The sequence below is a fragment of the Passer domesticus genome, chromosome 2 (genome assembly GCF_036417665.1).
Source record: "Passer domesticus isolate bPasDom1 chromosome 2, bPasDom1.hap1, whole genome shotgun sequence".
In the NCBI taxonomy this organism is placed as follows: Eukaryota; Metazoa; Chordata; class Aves; order Passeriformes; family Passeridae; genus Passer; species Passer domesticus.
Window position 1 is genome coordinate 111384995 of NC_087475.1, and position 21505 is coordinate 111406499.

The 21505-nt window shown below is 43.4% G+C and overlaps 1 protein-coding gene across 3 annotated transcripts in view; it reads left to right on the plus strand.

Moving 5' to 3' along the window:
* Positions 1-1111: 1111 nt before the first annotated feature.
* Positions 1112-21505, plus strand: part of ABI3BP (ABI family member 3 binding protein) — a 161549-nt gene continuing 141155 nt past the window's right edge. The window contains exon 1 of one of the 3 annotated variants that reach the window (XM_064410698.1): positions 1112-1289. In XM_064410698.1, coding sequence (XP_064266768.1) covers position 1289 — 1 coding nt within the window. In that variant the 5' untranslated portion in view covers positions 1112-1288. The remainder of the gene's footprint in view (positions 1290-21505) is intronic. The other 2 variants (XM_064410709.1, XM_064410708.1) reach the window with 2 other exon arrangements.

Genomic DNA, 21505 nt, shown 5'->3' on the forward strand with positions numbered 1-21505 from the left:
GAATGTGTCAAAGTTTCCCTGCATTTTTCAAACCCACTCTATTATGCAAATATTTCATCAAAATGTACATTAGGATCAGCTGGTGTATACCACCATACCTAAAAAAAAATATTTTTTGAGCTCTGAGTTCTTTTCTTAGTTTTTCTGTTGCTTTTACATTCCTGTGTCTTGGACTTTTCAGTGTTTGTTAGCATATGTTTTATTTTCCTGCTGTTCCATCTCTGTTTGCTCCCTCCAGAGAGCAGAATGACTGAGGAACAGTAGTATCCTATCATGACTATCATACACGTTAAATAAAATAAGGGGGCAGAGGACTCTTGCTGCTACTACTAATTTATTGTTTGCCAACTAATACCAATTAATTCAGCTTTTGTGTAATAAAGTCCCTACGTGTCCATTTACCTAAGTATTCTCTTAATGTAACTGTGTACATAGGCAATTACACTGTACAAAGATACCTTCTTTTGTCACCATGCAGAAATATTTCTGTTATCCTGTATCATCAATCCTCTTCCACATTTAAATTGCATTTGCTCAGAAGATTGTACTAGAATCTTACAATACTCCAAAATTTCTTATTGAGAAACATGCATTTCATCTAAAGCCACAGATCAAATGTGATTTTATAATTACCTCATTTTGTTATGATTGCATGGCCTCAGGGTGATTAACACAGTCAAAAATCCTATTCAGGCATATACTTAATGATGTGTAATAAATAAATGATGTGTTCTGACAAAGGGAAGTTTGTAGTTTTTGTAAACATAGGGTAATGTGCTACAAAATATGAAAATATGGCAGTAATATTTGCAAATAATAATTTGAAAATCAGTATTTGACACTGGGCTATCATTTATATAATTTCACATTATATAAATGATGTTGCATGGTGTAGCTATTTTGGAAGTCTTGTAAAATGCAGTGGGGCAACTTAAACATGAGCCATATGCTAGTTTTTTTGGTTGATTTTGCTCAAGAAGCACTTTGGTGTTTCTTTGGTCCCTTGTTTGCCAGCTAATTAGTTTAATTAAGAATTGGGTATGGGGGTTTACTGCCAGCTGAATAAGGTTAGAAAAGCTACAAAAGCTGAGTTGAGTTTATCCCGGGGGATGTATAAGCCTTTTGCCTCCCTCAGTTTTGCTTCTGCTTGTCACAGGTGTAACTTCTAAAGACAAGATTCAGGGATGATGAACACTGGGATGTTTTGCCTGAAGAAGTAACCACAGCACCAGTCCAATGTCTCCCTAGAAAAGATTGAAGGGGAAAGTGTAAGCTGCTTGGAGCTGCAAGTATAAAATTAATTGGTTATTTATGAAATCAAAAGTGCTACTTTTCTTTATCTTTTTTGGGTTTTTTTAATCTGTACCATTTTCTTGGAGAAATTGAACTTTTGTATCTTTACCTGTAATAGTACCATGCTGTCTTGTGCACCTGATGATTTTCCTGCATTCTGTGATTTATAGTCTTGTTTGTGACTTTTTAATTTATTTTTTTTTATCTGCCACTGGCACAGTTTTCCTAAGGTTCAGACGAAACCTGTCTCTTATATAGGATCTTTGCAATACAGAAGCATTCTTGCTTTCTGGAATGAATCTGAAACCTTGTTCCCAACATTGTCAGTTCAGCCAAATGTTAAATTTCTGTGTTCTGTTAATTTTGCCATTCTGTCATTGTATAAGCTGTGTGAGGTCTCTCAAATCACATTGCTTTACATCTGTGTTATCATACTCTGGTGGAGGCATTACAAAGGATTTCCTCACACCATGGTAAGGGAACTGTCATAAGTGATCATACCCATACTTAGCATACCTTATCTGCAGAGAAGAATATAGTAAAAAGCCTCAAACGCTGAAGTATTTCCATAAGAATGTTTTCTTCTAATTCCTTTTTGGCTTGGCACATTTATTGTAAATTAGTATCTTCAGTGTTAATGTTTATGGTATGGTACACTCTAATTGAGAATTAAGGGAATTCTGAAACAGCATTGGTATTGGAACTGGAGTTCATATATGGTCAATATTTACTAAGCAGGTCTTTGAAAGATATTTTTTCCCAACAATTTCATGTTGACAATTACCAGGCACAAAAGAGACAAATTACTGCATCTCTGCATCCTTTAAAACTTATTTTTGCTAATGATAAAATTCACATAATCTGAGATCTTGAAACTGGTGTTTTGTTTGTAAGTGTTCCTTGTTTCAGTAACATGCCACTAGATTCTGACACGAGATTCTGTTAGTCTTATTTTTTCTGGAATAGATTAGCATGGATGTCTTTCTGGTTTCAGAACCCTCAGAATTCTTTAGAGTCCTTTAAGTCTCAACCCGCGGGACTGAATTTGCTGAGATGTTTGCTATTAATATATTTTTTTTCCCTTCTTAGAACAGCTGACAGCCTTTCTCTGTAGTACCAAGGTTCTGGCTGTAGAAACAGGTGTTGAAGTTTAAAATGCTAGAATTATAAAATTATGGATTGTTGAGCAGTAGCCTACTTAAGGTTTCACATTATTACACCTCATGACTTACTATTCATGGTTTTCTTATGCACACATTTTAGAGCTACTGAGCGTCAGTTTTGAAATTAGGAAGCCCTTATAAATCTTGGAACCATCTCAGTCAAGGACAAACCCACTTTTCTCAAAACTCATTAATAGTGACTTGCAGTGCAACAGCTGATGTAATGATGGGTGTGTATAAACAAATGCTCGTTTCCTAGCAAATATTCTGATACCCCTGCCTTGCCTTCATTGCTATCAGATTTCCTCAGGATGGATACAGCTTTTAGGTTTTTTTATTTTCAAAATTCTCCTTTGGCTCCCATAAGGAGTTTGCATAAGAGTCATGTGTATGTATAATCTCATACAAGTATTTCTGGTATTTGTCTAGCTTAGTCACAACATACACTGGATTTCAGACTGGTGTGCAGAACATTTATGAACAAAATCAAAGTTGTTATGGGCAGTCATATGGTCTCTAAGACCAGAGACTATTACATCATTTGGTCATACCTCCTCTGTGTAACAAATCATTTTAAATTTTCAGTAAAAGCAGACATAGCCTTTAATGAAGGTTTTTTGAGTGGAAAGGTCCGGTCCAGTTACTGTTTGAGTCCCAAATGATGGTCTTTATTTCTTAATTTTTTTGCTTCTTTTGCATTGAAGAGCAGAGTATAGCAGTAAGTTGATCTGAACACCAAGGAGAGATCTGCTGCTTTGACTTTCCTCCATACCTGTTCAAGGTATTTGATCCACAAGTTCTCAGTGCTGTAATGTTTCTCTGACACTGTGGATTTTGTCTGTGTGTGTGTCAGCCCTGCACCATGGAATCAGCAGGCTCTGGAAATACACTGAGGCCAGCAGACCCATTCACACTGTCCTCTTTGCTCACCTGAGCCTGCATGTGGGGACAGCCTGTACAGTAGTTTGGGACAGGTCCTGTTCTTGACCATTACTTTCTCATTAGTGTCCCCCTTTGGTAGGAGAAGGGTTATTGATCACCTATAAAGCTTATCCAGTAAGTCATGAAGGATAATAACATGGAACCTTAAGCTCAACAATCCATAATTTTACAATGCCAGCATTTTAAACTTCAACACCTGCTTCTACAGCCAGAAACTTGGTACTGCAGAGAAAGACAGCTGTTCTAAGAACAGGGGGAAAAAAAAAGAGCAGAAAATATCTCAGCAAACTCAGTCCCGGAGGCTTGGACTTACCTGAGGGGAAGGAATCCCAGAAGACAGTGTTCAAAGCCTTACTAAAGTTGAGGTGAACATCTGCCACTCTTCCCTCATCTAAGGGAAGATTATCACGCAGCTAATCACCATTGAAGAAGATTTTTTAGCTTATTAAGCATGATTTCCCCTTCATAAATTCATGTTTACTACTCCTAATGGCATTAGTGTATCTGGAAATTGTTTCCAAGATTAATTCCTCCATTACCTTGTTGTGAACTGGCCTCCTGTTGCCTAGATCCTCCTTCTTGCCTTTCTTGAAGAAGAATGTGACACTTATTTCTTCTGATCATGGGGAATCTCTCCTGATCATCACATCATTTCAAAGATATTCAAGAGTGGTCTTGCAAATTCATCAGCCAGCTTTCTCAGCATCCATGGATTCCTTCTGTCAGGCTCCATGGACTGACATACACTCAGTTATTTTGCTGAGGTGAAGCTTTCCTTGCATCTAGGCATGATTAGATTATCAGTTCCACCATGTTTCTGTAAATATGTAGTCAGCATTACCCCCTCCTCTTTATATAGAAATATACAAATATATAAACTTACGAGACTCCAGCAACCTCTTCTAGACTTTTCTATTCTCTTATCAAAGATCTTTCTTAAGAGATAACTTAAACTTTATTTTCAGAAGCATTTAATAGTATTCATGTTATTAAAATACTATTAGAAGTAGTTACACAGAAAAGCTCCAGATACAGAAAAAGACATTACTGTAACAAAGACTATTAGGATCATGTTTTGGTCCAGTCCTTATTGGCATTCTCTTTAGACTATTAAAAGTTACCAACAGAAGCATGGTGAGACAGCAATAGTTGTCCTGTGTATTTTTGATTAGCCCTTAAAATTCAACTAGAAGAGAAACAAAAATCAGCAGAAATCTCACAAATATCTTTGTAGATGAATATCAGACAAGGGTAACAAGGATCAAGAAATAGGGAACAGGATTCACACCAGAGATCAATACAGTCTGTTTTCAGTAATTCAGCTGCTACTTCTAACTCCTTTTTGCCTTTCAAAGGGTACTGCAGACACTACTTAAAACACAGGATGGTCTGGGATTCCTTCTGTGTCCTCTGAAATCCTAATAGACCAACTGGCAAATTATGGGTTAGATAAGTGGATAGTGAGGTGGATTGAAAACTTGCTGAATGCCTGTGAATTTTCAGCATTTGAACTTAGTGTCTTAAATAATGTGTCTGCCCTATTTTTTTGAAAGACAAGAGTGAAGTGGAGCATGGTCAGAGGAGAAGAGTTCCTTTGCAAAAGCTTTTGTTGTTCCAAGCCAGAACTGCAAATGTTTTGACAGTTATTGGATGAAAGCAGAGGGAATTAAATGTTATGTTCTAAATCCAGGACATCTTTGTTGCAGTTTGTTAGGATTATTTTGACTTTTGGCAACCCTCAAGGTGAATGTTCAAAATTGTTTGGCTTAATCATTTTAAGTATTACTTTACAGAAATTTGCCTACTATAGTAAATTTCTTCATCACAGTGTTAAAAGCATGGTAAGAAAAATTTCATAATACAACAGAAAGGATATTGCCTTTGTATCAATAAAGCAGAGCAAGCATAAAATGAACATTGTAACATACACGTATAAGGGACATGCTGGTGACTAAGTAGAATTTTTCCTTTTTAGAAAAGAAAAAGGTAAGATGAATGAAAAATAAAGGCTAACTTAGGCTCACATAACCAGGTGGATATATTTGCAATACTAATTTTGAATATGGAGATCTCAAGGCAGTTGTTTCATGCACATTTTTGTGTACTGATTTTAATATTCATCCAGCCATACACTGCCCTGCAGGGGAGAGCCCTGACCTATGCCTGAAGTTGTTACTTTTGACTTCATTCTTTTGGTCAGTGTTGGAGTATGGCCCCCAGGGCAGAAGCCCAGCGGGGAGGCCGGTTGTCCAGGATAGCTCAACGAGGGTCCAGGATCGCCCAGCGGGGGTTCAGGCAGCCCAGGCAGCTATAGTGATTTGCAGCTCAGCTCTTTAGTGATTTCAGCTCTTTTAGCATGCCTGGGGCCGTCACCCTGGGTATAGCCGCAGCAGACGCAGAGAGAGAAGAGCAGCGCTGTGTGGATTCCGCAGGGTTCCTTTATTGGGGTCTCCGCGAAGGGTCCAGGGACAGCTCTCCTCTGCCGAACCGGGCAGAGTTAGGGGTTTTTATACCTTATAGGGGGATTGAAAACTGTCCAATAGTAAGGGTCAGGGGAAAAAGTGGCCTATGGATCTACAGAGAGATAACAGGGTCCGAAAGGCGGAAGAGGGGTCTTCTAAAACCTTAGTCATGCTGACTTTGGTATTTCCTAGCTCAGGCTTCTGACCGCCAGGGCCTTGCAGGCCTTGTGCCTGCTACAACTCCACTTTCTGTATTTAGAAAAAAGGCGTTCCCTATGGTTCTTTTAAAACAATGGACAAGGCATGAGAACATAAGTAACACGATGACAATTACAAGAAAAATCCACAACATTCCCTTAACCAAAGATGCAACACATCCCGTTAATCCCCATTGACCGAAGAGATCATTGACCCAGTCTGGGGTCTGTTCTACTTTTAAGTCCTTCACAAGTCCCTTCAGTTTCTGGGTGTTGGCGTGGATGGATTCCGAGCGTGAAGAGAGATTGAAGCAGCACATCCCTTCGAAGTCCTCGCAGCCATGCCCGTGGGCAAGCAGCAGGAAGTCGATCGCTGCTCGATTTTGGAGTGAGGCGTGTCTTGTGGTTTCTTCTTCCTTTAAGAGATCACTCAGGGCAGCAGAAGTAGCGTTAGCTTGCTTACTGAGCCAGCACCCAAGGTGATTTATGTCACCCAGGGCCTTAGCTGCAGCTACCCATGGTAGGAATATAGAGACCGCTATCTTTTTAGGTTTGTTCCAATCGTATAATTTGGGATCGCAATTTTCATCAAATGCTGTGTAGGACCTTTTGCGGCGTTTTAACTCGCTCTCTTTTTTCCAATTGTGCAACAAGGTGATATTTGGAGTAAGGGTAGACAGCTTTCCTAGGGTACAGGGACCTCCCTGGAGTCGGGAGGGGATCCCAGCCCATACTCTGTCACCACAGATGAGAAACGTTCCCTTGGGTAGGATTTTGGGATGGAGAGAGGACACAGAGATCACACGAGCAGTGTAATTACACCAATCGTGAGGGTTGTAGGCTTTGTTAATTGGTGATATGTCTTTTCGGTATGTGTTTTTGTTCAGATCAATTTCAGGCAAATTATTCTTTGGACGTCTAAAGTAAAATTTGACACAGAAGGTGGCCTTAGAGGATCCCAATAGATCCAATTCTTGAGGTTCCTCAAGAGCATTGGGCAGTATTTTTGTCCACTGGTCCCAAGTTTCTACCTGGTGGGGTCTCTTACCTGTGGTGCGGAGAAGCTCTGAATTATAGGCGGGCCAATCATCGGCTACAAAAGGAATTCCTACTAGACATGTGGAAAGTGGGTTATCAACGCTCCCCATGGATAAGCACATGTTATCCTGTTTTAATGTTCTTGCTAAGGTTACCCAGACATTATGGCTCGGCTGTGGGCCGATCCAACCGACGGCACATGGCACGGTGAGGAACATCCAGGCGGCAGTGAGGACAGCGCCAACGGAGATATTTTTCATCTTTGGGCAGGAGTGGGGCTTCTGATAGGGAATATAAGCAAAATTTGTTATTTTTATGGTAGGAGGGGAGGGTTAGGGTTCCTTTCTTGTTCCTTTCCTCTGTTCCTTCCACCTCCCCCCTTTTATTTTTAGGTTTTTTACTGTTTTTTTGTTTGTTTTTTTTTCTATTGTGCTAAGGGTGGGGGAGTGGGTAAAAGTTAGAGGCTTTTGGTAAGGGTAGATAAAAGGGATAATAGGGTTTCTTAGGGTAAAAAGGGTAATAACATCTAATTCAGAGAACAGTTTTGTTTTCAGGCTGTGCCTGGCCTAGGGCTTGATGCCACAGAATGTTGTTCAGCTTTCTGGTTTGTCTGCTGCTGTGTGATGGGACAGTCGTCTCCTCCACTTGTGGATGTTTGGCGACGTCTTCGTCTCCAGGCCGAGCTGGTCTGGTTTTGAGGAGGTCTTGTGTTTGACTCAGGAGGATTCTTGTCACTGCTTGTGGAAGTGGTATTTGCAGTGCCTAGGTATGGTTTTATGTTTTTCCCTGGGTACCATCTTGGACCAGATGGTAGCAGAACACACGCATATCCTCTTCCCCAGGTAATGAGTTCGAAAGGTCCCGAGACTTTATGTGTTTCTGGGTCCTTCACCAGCACAGGTGGTTTCTCTGTGAGCTTTGCTTGGGTGGTATTTGCAAAGTGGCGAAGTATGGGTGGATCAGGCTCTGAGGTTGTACAGTTCAGGAAGTTGATGACATAGAGAGCCTTGCAGAGTCTTTCAACTGGAGAGGTGATTTTTGTTCCTCTCTGTTGCTGATTGAGGACTCTTTTGAGAGTTTGATGTGTCCTTTCCACGATGGATTGTCCTGTGGGGTTTGCAGGTATACCTGTCTTGTGTTGTATTCCCCACTCACTGAAGAACTCTTTTAACTTACGAGAGGTATAGGCAGGTCCATTGTCTGTTTTGATCTCCTTTGGTACTCCCAGGGTGGCAAATGCGAGGAGAAAATGTTTTATGGTGTGCTGTGCAGTTTCTCCTGTATGTGTTGATGCAAATACTGCTCCTGAGAACGTATCAACCGATACATGCACGTACTTTGACCTTCCAAAAGGTGCAAAGTGGGTTACATCTGTCTGCCACAGCTGGCAGCTGTTTAAACCTCGGGGATTGACTCCCGTCCCCACAGATGGTATCTGGTAGTTTTGACAGTTCGGGCATGTGGCAACAATAGCTTTTGCCTGATCTTTTGAGAGCTTGAACATTCTGATAAGGGCAGGCACATTTTGATGAAAAAATGAATGTGACAACTTTGCCTGGGCAAAGATGTTAGGGACATTAGCAGTCTCTATTGCCATGGCTAAGGTGTCTGCTTTCCTGTTCCCTTCTGCAATGAAACCTGGGAGGTCAGTGTGTGACCTCACATGCATTATATAGTAAGGTTGTTTTCTGTGGGAAATTAAGCGTGTTAATGTGGAAATCAATTGGTATAACTTTGGATTGGAAACCTCTTTGAGAAGAGCATGTTCTGCTCTCATAGCTATGCCAGCAACATAAGCTGAATCTGTGACCAGATTAAAAGGTTCGTCTTTGAATTTCTCAAAGGCTCTGACAACAGCTGCTAACTCCGCAATCTGTGGAGATCCCTCCACTATTTTTATGTCAGATTCCCAATTTTGGGTCTTAGGGTCCCTCCATGTCATTACCGACTTGTGGGATGACCCTGAGCCATCTGTAAAGACAGTTAGAGCTTTGAGAGGTGTCCTACTTTGGACTAATTTTGGAGTCAGATGAAATGTCACGTCACGATTAAAAAGCTTATGTTTTGGGATATGCACTGAAATTTGGCCTGTATAGCTATCTAAGGCATACTGGAGACTCTCATTGGTCTGGAGCAAATGTTCCAGATCTCCAGTGGTCATTGGCAAATATATGCATGTGAACTCACACCCTGCAAGGGAACGGAGGCGAGTTCTAGCCTTTTTTATTAAATGTGCCATAATTTCTTGGAAGGTGGTAATGGTTTTTGTGGGTTGGTTATTTGTAAAGATCCACTCCAGGATTAGTAAAGGGTCTCGAAGTTGAGTGTCCCATTGGAAAATCAGTCCATAGAACCTAGGTGCTTTTCCCAGAATGACGAACTGGAAAGGCAGGCTGGGCTCGAAACGATGGGCTTTGCGTGAAGACAGGGCTTCCTGGACCTTGGTGATGGCATCTCGGGCCTCTGGTGTTAGAGTGCATGGAGAGTCCAGATTCTCCTTGCCCCGAAGAAGGCTGAACAGTGGAGCGAGGTCCTCTGTTGTAATTCCTAGCAGTGGACGTACCCAGTTGATGGATCCGCACAGACTGTGTAAGTCTCTCAGGGTTTTTGGGTCGTCTCGGATGGCGAGCTGCTGGGGTACGATGGTCCTTTCCCGGATCTGGAGTCCAAGGTAAGTCCATGGGTTGGTGTACTGTATTTTGTCCTCACGGATCTCAAATCCTGCCTTTTCTATGGTTTCAATAGTCCTTTTAACCGCTTTGTCCAAGTACGTTTTTTCTGGTGCACAGACCAGGATATCGTCCATATAGTGATGGATGATCGCACCTGGGAATAGGTTCCGAACAGGAGACAGGATGTGAGCAACATACCACTGGCATATACTTGGACTGCACTTTAGTCCTTGTGGAAGAAAACGCCAATGATATCTTTTGAGTGGAGCCTCTCTGTTAAGAGAGGGAACGGAGAAAGCAAACCGTGGAGCGTCCTGGGGATGCAGCGGGATGCTGAAGAAACAGTCTTTAATATCAATGATAGCAAGTGTCCAGTCTCTAGGCAGCATCGATGGTGAGGGCAGGCCAGGCTGAAGGGGACCCATGTCCTCGATGACCTCGTTGATTTTTCGAAGATCGTGGAGGAGCCTCCACCTGTCAGTTCCAGGCTTTTGTAGTACGAAGACTGGAGAATTCCAAGGGCTGGTGGTCTCTACGATGTGGCCTTTGGCGAGCTGTTCATCCACAAGGGCGTGTAGTGCGCGCAGTTTGACTTTAGAGAGGGGCCACTGCTCGATCCAGATCGGGTCATGGCATTTCCAGGTGAGACGAGGAGTGTCTGGCAGTGCGCGCTCCTCAGTGGCCCCAGTTAGAAATCCGGACTGGGAATACGTAGGGAGGCTCCCCACTGACATAAAATGTCCCGTCCATACAAGGTGATGGGGGCCCTTACCACGAACGGGCGGATGGTTGCCAACTTGCCTTCAGGCCCTTCGACGAGGATGTTGTTCTTGCTCCGCATGGAAACTGTAGCTCCACCGATCCCTGTAATCATGCCTGCCACAGGTTGTAGCTCCCAGTGTGCTGGCCATTCTGAGCGGGCGATGATGGTCACGTCTGCACCGGTGTCCAGCATCCCTGGTAGGTGGAACTTCTCTCCTCTGCAGGTAAGACCGCACTCGATGACAGGCTTACTCGGTCCCACAACTTGTATCCACATTGCTGTGGGGTTGAGAGGAAGCTGTTCCCTGTGATTCTTAGGGAGTAGAAAGGCCTGTGCAAATGGGGTACCCTTTGGAAGAAAATATGGTAAGTCTGTGCAGTACACCTGGACAAAGATTTCTTGTCCCGGGTGCACTGTTTGTACTTCTGGAACAACAAATATTTCCTTTGGGCTATGGAGGGAATCACCTATAATTAGGATGTTAGAAGGACCTCCTTTTGGCCCACGTTTGCCTGTGGGAACACGATAAACATTGTCATTTTTAAAGTCAATGGACAGTGCAGTTACCAGCTGACGGCGCGTTCCCTTTGGTATTGCTCCGTGTGTTGGATCCTCCTCATGTGGTCTGGAATCTCCTGGGATGGTGCGTGACTGGGTCTGGATGGCCTTTGATTTGGTGTCCTTGCGTGGGGCCCCACCACGCTCCGATGGAAGTTTCCCGGACGCGGCTGATAGTACTGCTGATTTTGGGGCCTTTGGTGGAAATTGCGAGGGTACCTGGGAGGTGACCTCTCTGGACAGTCCTTTATAAAATGTCCAAAATCTCCGCAGTGGTAGCAGCGGACCTGATCTTTAGAAGCTGTTACTGCATATGCACTAGAAACTCCTTCTGCAACACCCTTAGTAACTGCTTGTGCCACTGTATCTTCAGTGGACAGGTGGCGTGTGCAGCTTTCCAGCATTTGCTCTATGGTAGGTTCTATGTCCAAGGGTAAGGCTCTCAGAATTGTTTTACATTTTTCATTCGCATTACTCATGGCAAGTTTACACAACAGTTCTTTTCTTGCCTCTGTGCTCTCTATCTGTTTTTCCAGAGCATCCTTAATTCTATCCACGAATTTGATAAAGCTTTCATCTATTCCTTGTTTGATAGTAGAAAAATATTGGGTGGGGGTAGAATCATCTGGGGTGAGAAATAAAGAGGTTTTTGCTGCTATAGCCACGTCTTGTAATGTTGCCTTAGGTAAAGTATCAGCTTGGTCAGAGGGTTTCTGCAAATCCCCTTCACCAGCCAGCTGTTCGAGTGTAAAATTTGGCTTATCAGCATCTGCAGCATAGTTATCTGATAATGTTTTTAATTGCTTTTTCCAATGCCTTTCCCAAAGCATGTACTCGGCGGGAGAAAGGAGGCACTGGGCAATATTTTTAATATCGTGGGGTACCAGAACATGTGCTGAGAACGTAGCTTCTAGGAAATTTCTAAAAATATGTGAACTTCTACCATGTTCTGTGGCTGTATTTCTTAATTGCACAAGTTCTTTATTTGTAATAGGTTCCCATGTCTTTCTATTAGTGGCACCTCCTTTTTTCCCCTTCTTATATTCTACTGGAAAGGCAGTAATTCTCTGAGCTAATTGCCAGTCCCCTGCCTGTGTGGCTTCCATTTTTATTTTTGCCCAAGGATCAACATATTCTATTTCCAAATCAGAATCGCTGTCACTGCTGTCATCAGATGACGAGAAGTGAGAGCTATCAGGTCGTGCCTTATGTTTCTTATGGCTGGCTGGAGCTGCATTTGGCAGAGGTGCCTGTGGCTGGACCGGGTATAAGGCAGCACATGGCAGGACGTGGCTACACGTGGCACATGGCGGGGTGGCCGTGCAATGCGTGATACAGCATGCACAGGACTGGGGGGCGTGGGGAGGGGGGGCAGAACTGAGGGAAGTCTGGGGGGTCCTGACCGGGGGCTGCGGAGCGTGGGTATGGGGTTGCGCAGCGAGGGTATGGGGGCAGGGGGTATGCGGGATGTAGGAGGCGGCGGGACTGAGGGAGGGTGCGGCGGGCACGATTCTGGCGGCAGGCAAAAGCGCGGTGGTGGGGGGGGGCACGGGTACCCAGGGGGGCTGATCCCGTGCCGCAGCAGGGATGATGCCGGGGGCAGGGAAAGACGCGATGGTAGCGGGGGGGGGCGAGGGCGGGGGAGGGAGTGGGGGCGGACGCGGCAGGGACAGGAGGGACGGCAAGGGGGGTGGGGGTGGCCCCAGTAGGGTCGGGGGGAGCAGGGGGAGGGGTGGGGTTTGGGTCAGTCCCGGCGGGAACTGGCGCAGATGCTCTCGGAGATAACGCAGAGCAGGGAGGCGCGCAGGGTGTGGCTCCCGAGGGGAAGGCGGGGGGGAAGAGGGGGTGGGCAGGGGCCGTGGGTGCCCTGGGGTCGGGTGGTTGCGGCGCAGATGGCGGGACCCTAGGACCCAGCGGAGTGCTGGATTCCAGGGTGGAGGGGGTGTTATCTCCTCCATTAGCATTTGAAATAGGCGCTTCTGTTAAGTGAGATAAGAACTTTTCGTTTCGTTCGACAGAAGTTAGCCCTGAGATTAAAATCTTTTTGTTAGTTTTTTCTACAGCTTTAGTTATAGCGTGGAACATAGGTAAAAACCGAGTTACAGAAAAGTCTTGGTTAGTTTGAAACTTATATATCGTGGTCCCAATTGTATCCCAAAAGGAGTCTAAGGTAATAGTCTGTGTATTAGTATCTGGGAAGTGGCAGAGAATCCATTTTATAAAACGTTTCAGGTTAGTTTTTGAAAGGTTACCTTTAGAAAAAGAAAAGTTGTTAGAAGATAGGATTTCTAGGATTAGGGAATATAAATCTCTCTCGTTCTGGGATCGTTTACTAAGCTTTGATCCCATTTTTCAGTTCCCGCCAGCAGAAAAAAGAGAAAAAAAAAGAAAAAACCCAAAAAAAAAAGGACCCGAGGAAAAAATATTTTTGCGCGCAAGAGAGGCTGTGTTAAACTTACACTTTTCAGCCTGTTGTGGGTCAAAGTTCTGCTGGGGGTCGTCTGCTCGTCAGCCTCCGCGGACACTCGCGTGCCCAGGTGTCGGCGTGCGGGTCGGCTGACGTCCTGTTCAGAAGAGTCCTTCTAAAACGGAGAGCTTCTCCTTCCAGGATCTCTGGCGAGCGGAGGCAGTGACAATTTCACGAAGAAATGCTGCTCCTCTGAAATGCCAGGTCCGGCATTCAGTTCCGCGGCCAGGCTATCACGGCGGTTCAGATGTCGGCCCAGGGGCCCCCCGCTGTTCGGGCGTCGGCTCTGTTCGGTGCGCCGGCTATGGCCCCCAGGGCAGAAGCCCAGCGGGGAGGCCGGTTGTCCAGGATAGCTCACGGAGGGTCCAGGATCGCCCAGCGGGGGTTCAGGCAGCCCAGGCAGCTATAGTGATTTGCAGCTCAGCTCTTTAGTGATTTCAGCTCTTTTAGCATGCCTGGGGCCGTCACCCTGGGTATAGCCGCAGCAGACGCAGAGAGAGAGAGAGCAGCGCTGTGTGGATTCCGCAGGGTTCCTTTATTGGGGTCTCCGCGAAGGGTCCAGGGACAGCTCTCCTCTGCCGAACCGGGCAGAGTTAGGGGTTTTTATACCTTATAGGGGGATTGAAAACTGTCCAATAGTAAGGGTCAGGGGAAAAAGTGGCCTATGGATCTACAGAGAGATAACAGGGTCCGAAAGGCGGAAGAGGGGTCTTCTAAAACCTTAGTCATGCTGACTTTGGTATTTCCTAGCTCAGGCTTCTGACCGCCAGGGCCTTGCAGGCCTTGTGCCTGCTACATTGGAGAAGATAAAAGCTCTCTCTTTCTCTGTCTCCCCCACCACAACCCCTTCCCTCCATTAACTTGATAATGCAATGAGTAACAGTTGGCAGCTTTGTGAGTTGTTTTGAAAGCTAAAAAAACCTCTTTTTGTACCTTAGAGACTACATGCTGTTTGTGAAATAAGTGATGCTGTATGCTTTGTCAGTTTATTGGCTGCTTTCTCACATGCTCTTTTGGAAAATCCCTATAGTCCTCATGCACTTCTTCCCACCATTCCCTTCCCCTACTTGCACACTACAGAAGATACCTCCAGTTTTTCTGGTGTCATGTTGTTTGAAAAGCTTTTGTCTTTTAGCATCCAAATGCTGTTCCCAGGGGACCTTCTAGAAATTGTTCACCCTGACTCATGTGAAACTGAGCTAAATCTCTTCCGATCAAAAGAGTTTAAAACTGTTTTTCTGAGAAAATGATGTCTGACACTGTAATTTCCATTTGAAAACAGCTAACATCTGTGGAAAGTACATAACCAATGCCTGAGGAATTTCTGCGAATTAAGTCCATGTCATGTTTGACTTTTTTCAGTTCTCCTATAGAAGAAAAGGGTGGGTGGGGGAACAGGGGGAAGAAGCCTCTGACCCAAGACTGAGCTAATTTTGGTTTCAGCATACCCTGAGAGTATGAAGAGGTCATCTTTCTTTCTGCTGTTTTTCTCTATTTTTGGGACCGCTCTACACTTGCAGCACTTGTTCCCTTGTCACTGGTTCACTGAGGGTGAGCCAACATCTTGAATACTGATTTAAGAACTAGTTGATTCAGTAGATTAAATCCATGTTTGTACTGCTTGCATGATACCACTGATGCTGTGGGCTTTTCGCCTTCACTATTTTGACTCATCATTGCCCACAAATTTTTAGGGATGTGGCAGATGGCAGAATATTTTGCTGTTAAAGGAAAGGCTTGTTGCAAAAGGTATGCCTGTATACCCATGTGTAGTTTATCTCCATTTACTAAATTATTCCAGTAGCCAAGACTGGGTTGTAATTTGGTACAGTAGCAAAACCAATGTGCATTATGTTATTCTGTAACATTTTTATACCATTCCAGGAGTTCTGTTTGCGGACTTCTGAGAGCTTTTGATGCCCTTTTATGTTCCAAATTTTCTAAACCAAATCTCCCCGTATTATCAGAGTTGTTATAAATTATACAGGGGAATGCAAGCTATTTAGCTGTTCTAATACTATCCAAAGGCCAGACATATCCCACTAGTAATTTGAAGTTTTGAGTACTTTCCTGAGTTGGCTAGGGAAACTTTGATCCACAGGGAAGCACATACACTGCTTTAATTGAAAAGTGATTTCATCATGCAATGCGAATGGGATCCATTCTGTTTGGAAAAACCATGATTTCTTTGAAAACCAATTATTTTGCACATCTGTCTCTTCATTTTCTCATCAAATTAAACTAAGAATGGTGGTACTGTAATTCTTTTCTGCCTTTACAGTCTGAAGAGTTTTCTTAGCAAGTGGTATTGTTTTCTTTGTAAGTTTTCATGGTTTATCTTACTCCACACTCAAAGTAGGAAATCTCCTCTGTTTGTCAATTCTTTTTTAAAGTTCATGTGTGCAAAAGTATGTTCAGCATCTGCTTATAAAGATAAGAATGGCACATGCAAGATCAGAACATATTTCCAATTTCATAGGTATGTGACTATGAGTGAGACAAGATTTAGATCAATTTGAAGTTTATCTTATCCATTTGAGGACTACCACTGGTTCTGATCTGGAATGCACAGATTTGTAGCTAAGATTCATTTTCTCACAGTATGCCAGTAAGTAGCTTTTAACTAAAATTAAAAGGGAGATTTTTTTTTCCCTGTGCACTGGAGAGGTTATAGCAAGATATTTGCAATGTGAAAAAGAAGGAAAAGATTACACATGAATTAATCAAACCCACAAATTATCTTCATATTCTCTCTTACTTTTAATTACAATATTAAAATTGAAAATCAATGCAATGGTGAGCAGGCATATGTTAATGTTTTTCCATATGTATTCAACTAGTATTTCTCATCATTAAATCCTTCACTTTTTCATTGGTGTAGCAAATACAGAGCTTATTTAAAAACTTGTCGTTTTTATATTAATTGATACAAATTTGAACTTATTTGGAACAAATGTAATTTGCCATCCATTAAGTATCCCAAAATTCTTATTTTTGTGTTATGCTAGGGGATAATCATATATGTGATTGTTATGTGGCTTCTTGTACCTTGCCAATAAGGGTTTTATGTTGTCATGTAATAGTCATCGAGAAGATTAGGTTTTGTGGTGTTTCATGGGTTGTCATAATTTGAGAGCAGGTCAGGGTCCTCTGCAAACATCCCTGTGGTGAACTGGTAGTGACTGCAGTCAGGTGTCAAGGCTGTAAAATGAACACAATGCTCAGAGTCCTCATTTGTCTGCAGCGACTGCAAGGATAAATGGCTTGAGAGAGGAAGTCTCCTTTATGACTGATGCAAACTGGCAGAATACAGTTACTGACCTAGTAAAGTATTTGTCTGGTGATTAGACAGGAATTCATCATTGAGGGTCAGCTGGCACGCTGTGCTCAATTCAGGAATGCTTCAAAATTGTCCTACTCTGTGCTGTCAACCTTTCTCTGAAAATACAGAAAAAATAATTTCGCAGGAAAAGGTTTTGAAATGAGCTCTAAGTTTGTGTGCACATTTCTGTGTGTTCACTCATGTTTACTGTAACAGAAACACAGATGCTGATATTATTTGATAAATAGTAGTATCAACTGTTACAAAAATACCTCACTGTTGCACAAGAAGAGATTTCCAAAATGTACTATTACAACTGGGTGTACTCCAGAGAGTGTCCATGTCTCTGTAGCAGTTCCCAGCTCTTACAGACTGTCTGAGCTTTTGAAGACTTGCACTTTGGACATTATATCTATGTTCCTTGAAAGTTTTTCAAGATCCTGAGGTACAACCAGGTTCAAGAGGTTCTACATATTTTCACAGAACAAAATCCAATTTTATATGGAAGTCTTACAGGATTTTAAACTCACAAAGAACTCAGAATTCAGTTTCCCAGCTCTTCAAATTATGAGACAGTTCCCAAACTCTAGATTTCCCAAATACTATGGATTTTTTAAGACAAATTATGTTGAAATGAGGCTTGTTCTGGGCATGTGATGTTATAACTCTTCTGTTTGCAGTACCCTTTCATTTGGTGTAAGGGATACTGTTGAATTTCTTTAGCTGTCAATAGTATTTTTAATTTAGACATTTACAGAATTCTAAATTTTTTAAATTTACAGAAAAGATTTTGTTCTCCAATATTTACTTTTCATGCTAAGAAGTACACTGGTTCCATTTTTACAAACATATATATACATATATATATATATATACACACACATACATATACATATATATACATACACATGAATGCCTGGAAAGATATTCTCCTGCTTAACCCCACTTAATTTTGTTGATGTAATGGGAATGTTTTGGATAGCACAGCTGGATTATTTTCAAATGGAACTGAATTGGAAGGTAAGATCCATCTTATAGGATGTAACCTTCTATAGCCACTTGGGTTTTCATGGCTTAGTTTTTGGTAACAGGGATGGCCACAGAGGTGGCTTCTGTGAGAAGCTGCTGGAAGCTTCCACTGTGTCCAACAGAGTCAATTCCTGGAAACTCCAAAGACAGACATGCTGCTGGCCAAGGCTGGGCTAATTGGAGATGGTGGTAAGGCCTCTGTGATAACTGATCCAAAAAGAAATCATAACAGAGTTGGTGGCACAGTTTAAATTACAGTCATAGGAGCAGAAATGAGAACAACTCTGCAGGCACTGAGGTCAGTGGAGAGGGAAGGACAGGAGGTGCTCCTGGCACTGGAACTGAGAGTCCTCTGCAGGCCATGGTGAGGACCATGGTGAAGCAGGTTGTCCCCTTGCAGCCAATGGAGGTCCACCAGGGGTGCAGAGATCCACCCACAGCCTGTGAGGGAGGTGCTCACACTGGAGCAGGTGGATGCCTGGAGGAGGCTGTGACACTGTGGGAGACCTGTGGAAAGAGAAGCCCTGGCTCCCATGCTGGAGCAGCCTGTCCTCAAGGGACCGCACCCCATGCAGCAGCAGTTTTGGGAGGACTGTTGCCCATGGGAAGGACTTTAGTTGCACCAGTTTTGGAAGTACCGTTGCTTGTGAGATTGAGCCACATCAGAAAAGTTAATGAAGGATTATCTCCCATGGGAGGAATCCCATAAACCAGCAGAGGAACAATTCCTCTCCCTGAGCAGCAGGAGAAGCTATGGGTGATGAACAGACCATACGCCCCATTCCCTGTTTCCTTGTGCCGCTGGGGTAAGCAGCAGAGCTGGGAAGGAGGGAAGAGTGAGGGGAAGGTGGTTTTTAAGGGCTTGTTTTACTTCTCATTCTCCTGCTCTGATTTTGTTAGTAATAAATTCACTTTGTATCTCTAAGTTGAGCCTGATTTGGCTGTGATGGTATTTAATGAGTAATCTCTCCCAGTCCTTATCCCAACCCATGGACCCTTGGTTAAATTTTCTCCCCTCTGTCCAGCTGCAGAGGGGAGTGAGTGAGTGGCTTTTGTGAGTGTCTGGCGTCTGTCTTGGGTCAATCCATGACACCACCACTGGCCATGTGGGTCACAGAACAGATTAAGACCAGTATTAAGTAACCACTGTTCTGTCTTGAACCTAAAGCAAGGATGTGAGGTCTAATGCACTGCTTGACCATACAAAGGCATTTCTTTTGGGCTGTGCTTTTTGAGAAAGCTAAGTACAGTCCTTGGCATAAAAGAAATCTCCTAACACACAGTTGAGAGCTACTTGTCAGAAATGAGCAGTTGCTGTTCATTTTTGAAGTGAGACATAACCCCTTTCCTCTACAGATTATGTGCTTTGGCTATAATGTTTCAGAGTTGTTTTGATTAGATTTACAGTTGTTAAATACTTGCTCCAAGAGTGCCATGCAAATAATTTTGTTCTAAAGACAGCATTTAGAATTTAATGAATCCTGGTTTTAGTTTGCTTCAAATAAATTGTGCATGCACTGTTACTTTAATCTTCATGTAATATAACTTCCTATTTTTTTATCCCTGGATACAGAGTACAGTTATGACAAGTAAACATATTCATATTAATGTCTACAAGTTTTTTTATAATAAATGTGCTGTGTACTTTAGAATAATATGTTTCTGTTACTTATTAGCTGCCTTTTTCAGCTTAAAGTGTATAGTTCATAGTGTTTTTTAGATGTCTAAATTCTGTGCACAGTAGTGACAAGCAATGACACTTGAATGTTATTCACAGTATTCTGACCTAGATAAGCCTGCTGATGTCGAGTGCAAACTAATGTAGCCAAATTCAGCCAAAAAGTTTCTGGAAGATGTGTTTTAGGCCAAAATGACTCATAAGGAGAGAGGAAAAAACATGAATTATTTCCCTTCTGTCTTTGCATGCATTCATCAAATCTGTGCATCCTAGCCAAATAACTAATTTTCTTATGCCAAGAAAATAATATCTTTTAATAAAACTAAGAATCTAGTCCTCTTTCTCCATATAACTTGGAGATGACTTCTCCACTTTTGATAAAAGTTAAGTGTTTTGTTCTTATTATTTGCTCTAGTTTTTGCAGGGCTTCCCCTGGCTTTTTGTCAGAATATTTGAAAGATTGGTGTAGAGAAAGGGAGGAGGGAAGAGGGAAATAAGCACAGTTTAAGGCTGCACCTGCTGTCTCTGGAGCGGGCCAGATTCAGTACTGAGTTGCATTCAGTTCAATGTCCCCACTGGAGTGAGGCAGAACTTGAACTTTATTTTTTTTAAATTTATTTGTGTGTGTGTGTGTGTGATGAATTGAGCCAGCAGCCATGGGGAGAATAATCTTTTCTATTTTAAGTAAAAGAGCACAAGCAACATTCTTGTGCGCTGTTGTGCATTGCCTCGATACAAGAGCAGTTTGGTGTCTCCCTCCATTCTCTCCTTGGAGCTTCTGCTGGGAGGCGCCGTGAAATCAACAGGGAAAACCCCAAACCACGAGCAGAACCAGCAGGGCTTGGTGGCCGTCGGTGTGCGGGGTACACGGAGCAGCAGTTCGAGCAGCAGCAACCTTCCCAGCGCTGCCTCTCTCTGAGGGATTGTGCCGTGTGGGGGCACAGCTCGCTCTCCTGCCGGGGCAACAGCGGCATCGCCGGCCCTTGGGGCTCTGCAGGCCGCTCCGCCGCGCCCGCTGGCCAGGCCGGGCTCTGGAACCGGCCTCTGGCCCGTGCTGTCCCAGGTGTCACCCCTGTCCCGCTGTCCCAGGGCGGTGCTGTCCCCGCTGTCCCCGCTGTCCCTGTCCCGGGGCTGCGCCCTGGCGGCCAGCGGCGGCAGCTCCCGGAGCGCTCGGGCCGGGATGCCCCGGGAGCTGGAGCACTGGGAAGGGCAGCTAAGGAGTGAGGCAGAGGTCAAGCAGCAGGGCACAGGAAAATGGTGGGGGTACTGAGAAGTAAGGGAGCGTATTGTGTCTCTGTGAGATGGAAGCCAGAAGTGCTTGATTAGGATGTGGCTGAGCAATGAGGGAGCAGTAGCATAAGGGCAGAGTAGTTTGTCCTGTGGCAATAATCCAAAATAAACCAAATCTCTGTCAGATACGTGATATGACATGTGGCATATGGCACTTACTCCTGTACAAACCCACTATAACATAACTTGGCAAGGATCAGAGAAGCCAATCATTAGCACTTCGTTGTTATCTTCAGAGGTGAGTGCTTCTGCAGATCTGTGATACAGACAGATCTCTCTTCTTCAAATAGAATTGCCAATGGCATCAACATTCATGTTCTAAATGTATAAGCAGATTTTGTATCCCATCCTAGTGTATAGTAATAGACTCCAGACTTCACATCTGAGTTCACTAATCTGGACTGTGATCTTGTATTATCTTTACAAGTCAGAACATATTGTAGAAAGAGACTGAAAGAGACCAGGAGGTGCTGACTTCTGCAAAGGAAGGTTGTAATGGAGTATTGAAAGACCAAGACTCGGTACAGCATGGATTATGAAGCCCACTTTCCAAAGCAGTCTGGGACAGGACTGGTTCTTAAAGTCTTTGCTCATATTTTAAGCATGTGTAGAATAATTAACTTAAATTTTT